This window comes from Brachionichthys hirsutus, chromosome 9 (genome assembly GCF_040956055.1).
Source record: "Brachionichthys hirsutus isolate HB-005 chromosome 9, CSIRO-AGI_Bhir_v1, whole genome shotgun sequence".
In the NCBI taxonomy this organism is placed as follows: domain Eukaryota; kingdom Metazoa; phylum Chordata; class Actinopteri; order Lophiiformes; family Brachionichthyidae; genus Brachionichthys; species Brachionichthys hirsutus.
The window spans coordinates 14,172,166-14,182,480 of NC_090905.1; the positions used below are offsets into that span (position 1 = coordinate 14,172,166).

The window sequence follows — 10,315 nt, forward strand, 5'->3', positions numbered from 1 at the left end:
TCCTTTGTGTCCATTACAATGAAGTGTCTCGAACAGTCAGGGAACAACAGGACTCCTCGCAGTAAACCGGGCAGTTAATTACAAACAGGGCATTTATTGCACTCGACAAAAACCTCAATACTGTTGTGATGCAGCGATGGTGTTGTCCACAGAGGAGGGGGGGTAGAGCATAATGATGATGCAGCCAGAAGAGCAGATGAGACGCTCAGCGTTTAGTCTCACGTTGATTAATGGTTAGTTGTTTGACCAAGCGTGCAATAATACAGGCTGACTCTTTTAATCGCCGCACCATGTTCACCTCCGACCCGTCCGTCGTACCGCGAACAAACACCGACTCTGTGATTCCTCTCGTCTCAGATACACTGGTGGTAATTTATAATTTACAGAGACAGTTAACTGCCATTCTTTGCCACTTAGTGCAACTTATCCAACCAAAGAGGATGCGACGTCTCATCCTCCGTAGCTCACAAGCAGGGATCAGCTTTGAAGACGTCTTTTCAGCATCAAAAATAGATCCGCCGTGTGTGTGGGTTTGTCGAGTAAACATTCGATTTTTTTATTTATTTTTTGCCCCATCCCGAGAACATTTGGGCAAACGGCACTGTGACAAAGCGCCGACAAAGGCTGTCAAGTTTTCAGGCTAATTAAAACCTCAGCTTCGCTCTGTTCCCTGATCACTCCTCACAGAGACCCTTGAGTGGCATCAATGAGCACGCCCAGGCGTAAGTGAATGTTTACCTCCTCTAATGACTATCTGTCTCGCCGTTGAGTAAAAGCGACTGCCTGGATCCTCTCCTCCACTCGGGTTACAAACACAAAGGCACTCCTTCAAAGACCGGCGCCTGAGGTCTGCGCTCTGACTCTACGTCAACAGAACATTTGCAGGGCTGCACTGATTGCGGAGCAGAACGGCGGCCCGGTGGAAGAACGGCGGTTTACATTCCACGTCTCAGGTTGACGGAACTGTGTTGATATCGTTTGTCTGCGTTGATGCCTGACCTGCCCCAGTGCATGCTGGGATAGTTTGTAATACCTCTCTAATACACATGAATTGCTGGGTAAACATTTTGTGACGGGGTTAAGGTAGAAGCGAGTTTTATTTCATGTGACATTTATTTTATGTGAAGTTGTTTTTATGGTTGATTTAATGTCATTTGCAGAAATGCAGCAATAGCGCAGTTTAAAAATCTCCCATTACATTTTAAAGACTTGCATAAACACAATTTTGCAGCACATGAAGTTTAATGACATAGCTGGTCACGGTAAAAGGAACATATGATGTTTATTTTGGGGTTGCAGGTTCAACTACTTGCCTGAACCTTAAAGTAATCGAGTCGGTCTGAGATGTCTGTGTTGACGTTGTCGTGCAGTTTTCTTACCTTTAGCATTTAGCAGCTCTAGAGCTGGAGAGCTGCTAGACATCAGCTCTGCACTAATGCTGCTCCGATGAAGTCAGACCGAACCCAGATTGTCTTTGATGAGCTGCACCAACGCCGCGGCGCCCCGGCTGGAGATAATGAGTGCGACAATGCTGGTTATTGACTTGAACCCGTGGCTTTCTGCTTCAGGCTCAGTGTGGGTTGCATTAAGGAGGGCCGATCGGTGAATTGTCTGACTCCTAAAGACAAAGAAAAGACCAGCCAGGGAGGCAAACATAACTGGAGTAAGTCCATTCTTTATTTCCCACATTCCTCTGGGTGTTCAATTGATAGCACCAAACTGTTGGTTGCTTTTTACCCGTCCGGGCATATCTCCAGTATTCCTGGTGCTACACTATCTTTCTCAAAGATACGTTGACTTGTGAGAAAGCAGGGCTCAAACCACAGACCTGTTCAGTATGAGCTCTCTTACCTGCTGAGACACGATCCCCTGACATGTCTTATCTTATCTTATCTCCCTTTTCTAATAACAATAACCTCCAGCTGGCGATTGACTGATTTCATTTCATTTGGAGCGTTAAGGGGTGGACATTCCCGCTGATGTTTATGCTCCCACGGGCCTCCGAGCGTTTCAAGACGTCCGGAAACGTTTCGATTTACCGGAACATCTTTTTTCTCCTCCCTTTCTTCGACTCCACGCAGCAACGTGCACTTGTGATGCCCCCCCATCAGAAACACATCCTTTTCTGCCCATGCAGCTTCGACCGCCCTGGCGGGCTCGTCACAACGTATTTTGCATCTTGCATAAGGTAAGCCGTCCGTAGACGCGCTGCTGCTCGGAGCTGACCTGTCTTCAAATGTAGGTCAAACCTAAATTGGAAACTAATTTTGCAGGATGTGCAACTAATTTCCAGTTCGTTCTAAAGTCACACACGGATTATATTTCACGTGTTACATAGATTGAAGGCTTTGCCGTCACCAAGCTGTTCCCTGAGCATTTACAATGCAATGGGCGAGTTTCTTTCCACACGGTGTGGGAGTCTTCATGGGTTTCATGTCATTAAGCGCTGCCAGAAGTACTTAATGACGGCTCCAACTTGAAATCCTGCATCAAGAGATGTCTCCGTCAAGCAGATCTCCCAGCTGCCAGGTGACTAATGGTTTGTAGCTCCAAATTCTGACAATATACTAAAATGGCTTCATGATTTCAAAGCCTTATAGCAAGGATGGGGCACCGGGCTGCCAGCAGGAACCAGGCAAAGACAGGATCGCATTTCACAATGGCAGCCAAAGACAACCCTGATATATAGCCGTAAGGTCCAGGGGGGCTGGGACTGGGAGGGACATGAGAGGGGACGGAGCATCGCACTTTCATTTGGATGAATTTGTAAATGAGGAACCATTTTGTGTCTTCTAACATTGTGTCTTCTAGCATTTCAATGATAAAAATCCATAATAGCCCGTTTAGATTTGCGTGCATGCTATCAAAGGACTTAAAAGTCGTTTTCAAGCATGAGCATTGAAGGGAATCCTAAAAGATCTCTTAAACATGGAAGTAATAAGGTTGCAATATAATGAGAATGAATGGAAACTCGGAACGGGGGATCGTGCGACGGCATCGCTGCGTCGTTCGGGTTTTACGAGCAGCTTCCAGAACCTCTGCTGGATGTCGTGCCAAAGTTCTGTCTTTGCAATCTTTAATTCCGGTGGCCTCGAAGGACAGATGGATGACTCATCGTTGCAGGTCACCGGTCTGTCACGGTGGCCTCCACATTCCCTGCACCCTCCCGGCGCTAACGAGCCCTTAGCCTTGACAACCGCTTGGGTTCTTTTCCTCTATTGTATAAGATGTCTTATTTTTGTGACATGAACATCACACAACAGCGCACGTGCAAGAATATCCACGCACAAGATGATGCATGATTTATTCTAAACACCTCCTCTCTGAGTTTAGGGACCTGCAACCTGCGAAACTGCGATGTGAATCTATGAACCTAATGATCCGCGGCACCACCTCCACCAAAAATACATCTTTTATTCACAGCTAGAAAACAAAAGTTGAGCCTGTGGTGGAAAACTAACTTCAAATGATCTGCAGCAATGCAGCAACAAGCCTGAGCTAAATGCTACACCGACTGTTCCTGTCCTTCACGCGTCATCGTGGCTGCAAGGCAGGGTCAAAAGGAAAGCTATACCCAATCCCAAGGCGCAGTGATGAAACCCTGACAAATCAACCCATTCTGTCTCCTCCAGAATCTTCAAGCCGCGGAAATCCAGCTTCTCTTTGAGACGGGGAAACGGAATCTGGCGAGTCAATGGTGTTCATTTCTCTCATCCAATCCCTGCATAAAACCTCCCTTTGAACGTCGGGAAGGCTGAAAGGCAGCGCGCATCCCTCCCTCTGTCTGATCCGCGCTCGCTGCCCGACGCACGAGCGCGCGGACGGAGCCGGGATCTAATTAAGTTTGCTGATGGTGAAAGCGATGATTATTCTGCAGGAAGAAAAGGAGAGGGAGGAGGACAAAGGCGATAACGAGAATAACTGCAGGGGACTAAACACAAGCCACCCTCCTCCTCATCATCATCATCATCATCCTCATCCTCATCCTCATCGTGATCATCAACGCACCCGTCATTGAGATCACTGTTCAAACAATTTAAACTTTTTCAGGGTCAGATTCGTTTGCACCACGATGGTATCCGGGGCTCTGCGTCGAGATGACTGACGGGATTTTAATGAATTCAATTCAAATAAATCTTTATCAAACTCATCCTTTTCCAAAATCATTTGAAGCCCGGGTTTGAATTCTTTTCGTTTACTGACATGCTTCCCCTCCGTTTAAATCTATTTGCAGAATCACACACACATGCACACACACACACACACACACACACACACACACGCACGTGTGTAAACACGAACAGAAAGAAAAAAGTAGCCTTTGTCTGCAGTAAATTGGTATACCCTTCGCGCGCTCCCAGTTTTCCGCTCCCCCGTTTTTTTAAAACATTATTTCTCCTCAGAATGAGGAATCTGACTCCGGCGCATCAGCATCCTCTGACCGTCCCCCCCCCACACACACACACACACCGGCTCGATCACCTCCTCCTCTCACTTCCCGTTACGTCTCAGCCAACCAGGCGTGCGCTCGCTGCTGGAATAAATGAAATTGCGGCGGCGTGGTGCACGGGGAGGGTGAGCGCGCCCCGCGGATGCCATTCACACTTCCCGTGCGCTGCGAGCACAGGCACTTTGAGCATCATCAGCAAGTCTCCGCGCGCCCTGCTTGCGCCACGAGCGCGTCTGCAGACCGCGCCGGTGGTCTTTTGGCCCGTCGCACATTCACCGAATTCCAAAGTCGACCGGGACGCGTCGACTCATTCAGTTGGATTGGACCTATAGGACGTCGCCCCCCGACTGGAAATACGCCACTGTGATAAAGGAGGACAGGACAGCGCGCCGAGGAGGTTGGATGTCGTCTTCCGTTTGGCTCAAGTTGCGCTGCTAAGTGTGAGTCTGTTTAGAATCCTCCCCGCAGCGCCTCGTCCAATGCCGCCCCGTCCGCGCCCTGAGCCGCGCACAACTTCACCTTCCGACCAGGGGATATTACGGACAGTAATTCCGAGCAGTCACGGACCAGAGTACTTGCAGAATAAGGTAAAAACTGAATTGCAAAAATATGGGAATAATTCAGCTTTTTTTCCATCATGGAAATCAAATTAAAATGAAATTTTGTTCCACATTTTAATCTGTAAAAATAGTGGTCAGCTATAAAGCATGCCAAATTCAAAGGGAAAATAGCGCAGCTCTCTCTCAGGTCATCTTTGTCCCTCGCTCGCCCCCCGAAATCAAAATGCTCACCTTATTGTTCTCTTTGTCTGCCCTGCTTCAACACTTCTCCCTCTCCTTCTGACCCCCTCACCCGACAGGACTCATCCAGAGTGCAGGGAGAATGAAGAGTCGCCGGGGCAGGGGGAAGCAGCATGAGTGGCCCGTGCATCTCCATTAGACTGACGGCCCTCATGATTCTATGGAAGTGTTTAACACTAAGCCTGCTGCAGAGCTGGGTGTCAGGGGGGGCCTGGGCGGCGGAACCCGGCGGAGCTGGCTTCAGCGGCTCCACCGGGCCCCTGGCCTGGCTCCTGTCAGACAAGGGTCCGTTTCACCACTCGCAGGAATTTGCTGATTTCTCGGAGCGCTACCAGCAAGGATTCACCACCAAGTACAAGATATACAGGTGAGTGGAAGAGAGGCAGGGGGGGGGGGGGTAGGACGGATGCATGGATGATCTGCCAAAACACAAACAAACGAGTGCAATAAAAAAAATCTATTTGCAGAGATGTTGTGTAATTGATGCCTGGTAGAATTTAGATTCTGATTCTTGTGGCTTTGCTTGAAATGATCAGAAGAAAAAACAGATTTTTGCAGGATCTAGAAATAAAAATGGGCACGCGATCAAATTACGCCACAAAAGATGCAAAATTAGTAGGTGGGAAACTGGGACAAAGCGCTGAGGCTTGGAGTTGCATTGGAATGAAAGCGTTGTGTGGAATCCAAGCTTTGGGTGCTGACTGCCTGATGGCCCCTGATGTGGGATGGGGGAGACATATGTTTCCAGAACCGTACAAAAGGCTGGGAATGCTGCATATCAGCGGGGAACCCGAAGCGGAAGATACCGCAGGAGGGTTTTTGGGCGATGCAGCGGGACGTAACAGATATCTGACTGAGCTCGTTGATGTGTGACGGCGGGGAGACAGGATGCTCTCAGAAGTGTGTGCTTGTGAAGCAGAGCGGATGTGCGCTTCCAAGCAGCTGGGTTTTGTGTGAACGCGCACTTCAGGAGTGGGTTTTTAACGGCGAGTGTGATGCTGGAGTAAAAAGTGATCATTTTAAGATGCAAACTCGCGTGGATTGACTGCTGTGCAGTGAGACGGTGCATTCAAGGTGCTGTCTGAGGGGAAACTTCCTTGACGAGGATTTTATCATTCAACCCCTTCCACCATATGAAATGCATTATTCAGGCTGTGGACTGAGGTGCAGCAGCCGAGAAACTCTCTTGCGTCTGCAGCCGCCTGCCTCGCCTCTAGTGTTTCTGTGTAATTTCAGTGCGTGTATGTGTGGGAGTGCATTTGTACGAGCGCTATCCCCCTGAGTCTTATTCCTACGAAGCATTTGAACTCAACACAAAACTCTGGCTGATCAAATTCTCTTGGGCGGCGGTCCAGAATCAGTCTGAGGCTACAGAAACCCACACCGTGTGCATCGCTATAGTTACAACAGCTTGAGTGTGAAGTCACCGCTCATGACACAAATTGCCAAAATAAGTGGATTTGAAGCACTTTCCTGTCTTGGCTTCAGGGTTTCGTGCTCATCTCGAGGTCATTAATTTTCTCACATCCACTGATACCTTTTCAAAAAGCTTTTGTTGTATTTTTATGACAAGTTGAGCAGTTTTCTGCCACGTTAAGCTTCTCGACATGGTGCTGTGTATCTAACCACGACTGGTTGAGGGTGGTGGGCGACCTGGTCGTCAGGTAAGTTGGAGGGGCTGATTCCAGAGGGTTGATTGACGCTGGCATTTAGCATCTGACAGGGGTGACAATGCCAGGCAAAGACGGGGAATGTGCCGCTCTTGGCTCCCACACATCCTTCACTATACCTCCCTCTTTTCCACGTGGTTCTTCTTGTCTATCTCAGACCACCTTTGCCTTCCACTCTCCTCCTTTGCCATTGAAATTACAGATACAGAAGACTCCCAGTTTCTCTTTGAACTTTTCTTTTTCTTTTTTTTAGCATTCTCTAACTAGCGTAACTTCTATTGACCTCTATCTGCAAATATCCAGAAATGCGAACCTGACAGCATAACCCTCCTTTCCCCTTGAGCTGTGATGGCCTTTTCAGTTCTCTCTGAAGAATAAAAGTAAGACAACAAATTAGAGCAAAATAATCCAATGGACGTTCAAGCAGCAGAATTTCACCATGTGGAATAATGTCCCTGCATTGTCATTTACTCTCTCTCCTGGTCTTGAAAAGTATTTTCAGGCTTTCAATATCTTCCAATCTGAGCGCGGCCGTCTGTCGCTGAGCAGTCGAGGATGCCTGTTAGCTGAGAACTGAAGACATCACGAGAGACTTGAAAGAGCAGGAAGCCGCACAGATTTTAGATTGCAAAAACAGGCGATCGAGTAACCTTGCATCGGTATCGCTTCTTACCAGCATGCATCTGCAGTCCCTAAATCCAAAATCAAGTGTTTTTGGTCATTAAAGCCACAGATTAACAATAACACACACTTTACACAAGTAAAAAGAGTTTAAATAATTAAATCAAATCCAGCCTCTGCCTGTGCCTTTATCTCCATGTGCGTCTCACATTCTCTCCATTTAGTGTCCCTCTTCTCCTCCTCCTTCCCTTGGCAAATGATCTCAAACCAATTGCACTCCCTCGCTCATAAATATTCTGCAGAGCTCGGTTGGCCTTTCCCGTCAGGGGGCAGGGACGAGGGAGAGGAATAGAGAGGCGTTGGAGATGGAGAGGAACAGGAGCTTTATCCCCCCCTGCTGGCTGGTCAGTGCATGGGCAGAGCCCGAGAGCAAGTACAAAAAATAAAATAAAAAACAGGAATAATGATTAAGTATTATCCCAAGTGGAAGTTAATAACTTTTTAATTTTTGTACCACTAACTCTCCATCTTCTGTCTGAACTGCATCAAAGGTGACTTATAGACTGCAGAGCGTTTTCAGCCACAAAGGTGTAATGAAAAATTATGATTTCTCATTTCAAAAGCCTCTCGGTGAAAGCGCTTCTCGTTTCAAGGCCTGATCGGATTTGATGATAAATGAATTTATGCCTTCAGCAGATTGAAGCGCAGTGAAAAGCTGGCATGGTGGCGCTTGGATGCATTGCCGCCACCGCTCCTGCAGGAGGATGCAGCTTTTACGCGTCGTATAGGCTTCCTTTCATTCTCCTGGCTCGGGTCACAAATCCCATCAGCGCTGTGGCTGTAATTAAATACTGCAAACAACTGCTTGTATTTCTGTTAAACAGACACACCTGGGCATGTTTGACTAAAGAAAACTTAATAAGAACAATTAGCACCTTGTCCTTTCCTGTTTTCACTCCCGACACGGTTATTATGGGTTCCAAGTCGAGATGCTGAGTTAGCAGTACATACATATATTTATTAGATAGAATGTTAGAGTACAAGTACAGTCAGACAGTAACATGATGGCTTTGTAACAGTGGCTTTGACATGCACGTCAGAGGTGGATGTGAATGCAAAACGCACAAAAAGCTTGTTTCATTTAATAATTAAGACGCTCATGTTGTTGTAAATTCGTTTCTGAACACGAGGAGCTCCCTCTCCATGAGTTTCCCGTGTGCAGTCGATTCATAGCCACAGACAGCAGCGTATTAGTCAAAATGTCAGCTCCTCCTTTCTTCTACTTCATGGGCCATAACTTTTAAATCGCGCCTCATCTCCCCTGCTTTTCTCCCCTTCATTCTCCCATCAGCTCCGCGGGGCTTCACGCATTGACTGCACTTGACGTAAGGAGTCGCCTCTCGTAATTACGGCGTGATGAGTGTTTCAGGTGTAAGCAAAAAAAAACACCTTCGTGGAGACAACAGAATGCAGAAGCATGATGCTAAAATGTCTGCCGCGCCGTGCAATTATATATTTGACATCTGGAGGAAATGGAGCCCAGTGTGTGTCATTTGTCTGTCATTGTGTCGGGAAGCTTTGGAATTGGACAGTGCATAAAATAAAAATGGCTGAGAAATGGGATGTGGCTGCATGGGGAGCGTGAAGAAGCATTGAGGGGGGAACCAGGAAGTGAGCAGGGAAGATAATGCAAGAATGGAACGTTAGCGTGTTAAACCACACACTGCATAATGTTTGGGTAGTAGAAAGATTTGACACGGATATTTGCCATTTCATCTTAAATGTGAGGCCTGACGATAAAAAAAAAATGGGTCAGCAAAAGATGTAGCTTCATCAAGAAAACCTTTAACATCACGTTCTTTTAAAAAATCGATGGCGTTTTCTTCGAATCACGACCGTGAACTTTATCTAATCCGAAGAAAGAAAGAAAAAAACAAGGCGCTTGTGCCAAAAATAAAGCGCTCTTTCATATTTCATGCCGAACAATGATAAGGGATGTCAGATCAATGAAGGCAATGATAAATGATTCATGCTCATGTCTGCGAGTCATGATGGGAGGATCGCTTTTCTTGTTGCGGTTGAGAAGGTTCAGAAGAGGAACGTTGGTCCCCGGTCCCCGAAATAGTCACGAGCCAGACCTCGAACGCGAATCCCTTCTGGCGAGGTCGGAGTGACCTTTGAGCTTTGAGTCGAGGCAGCCTCGAGCAGCTGAACTAAGAATCCAGCTGATTGAAGTCTGTTCTTTCATATATAAGATGCAGTCTGTGGTCCGAGCTCTGCCGATCCGGCATGCCTGGTTGGCTTTCCTTGGCCACGACCCACCCCTCGATAATTATGTTGGAAAGTGTGTGTGGGGGGGCACTGCGTTATATGAATCTGAATCAAAATGTAAAGGCTTATGACTTTTGTGTGGGAATGAAGATGTTCCAAACCTAATGGAGACACGTCCCTTAATTTTCATTCAATCCCTTCTTACACAGTAATAAACCAATCCGATTTCCGATTAGCAGCATTAGCATCCTGGCTAATGTGCTGCCAGACGGGACGCAGACGATTTAGAAGGTTGATCAGGTGCAGATAACGGCGCGTCGTTAGCCGCTCTTCCCAGCATGTTGCTTCAGCCTTCACTGAAAAGAGGAGAGGAAGCATAAAGGCAGCGGATACGGCGCCTGTATCCGATCAATTTTAGAGTAATAAAGGTAAAATAATAAGACAGGTAAAACTCAGGCTTATGATTGCTGCAAACATCAGTTCATTTCACAGTTCATTTACCG

General features: G+C 47.1%; 1 protein-coding gene across 1 annotated transcript in view; it reads left to right on the forward strand.

Moving 5' to 3' along the window:
- The first annotated feature begins 5,363 nt into the window (after nucleotides 1-5,363).
- Nucleotides 5,364-10,315, forward strand: part of LOC137899183 (BMP/retinoic acid-inducible neural-specific protein 3-like) — a 28,920-nt gene continuing 23,968 nt past the window's right edge. The window contains exon 1 of the mRNA XM_068743203.1: nucleotides 5,364-5,617. Within this exon, the coding sequence (XP_068599304.1) occupies nucleotides 5,364-5,617 (254 nt within the window). The remainder of the gene's footprint in view (nucleotides 5,618-10,315) is intronic.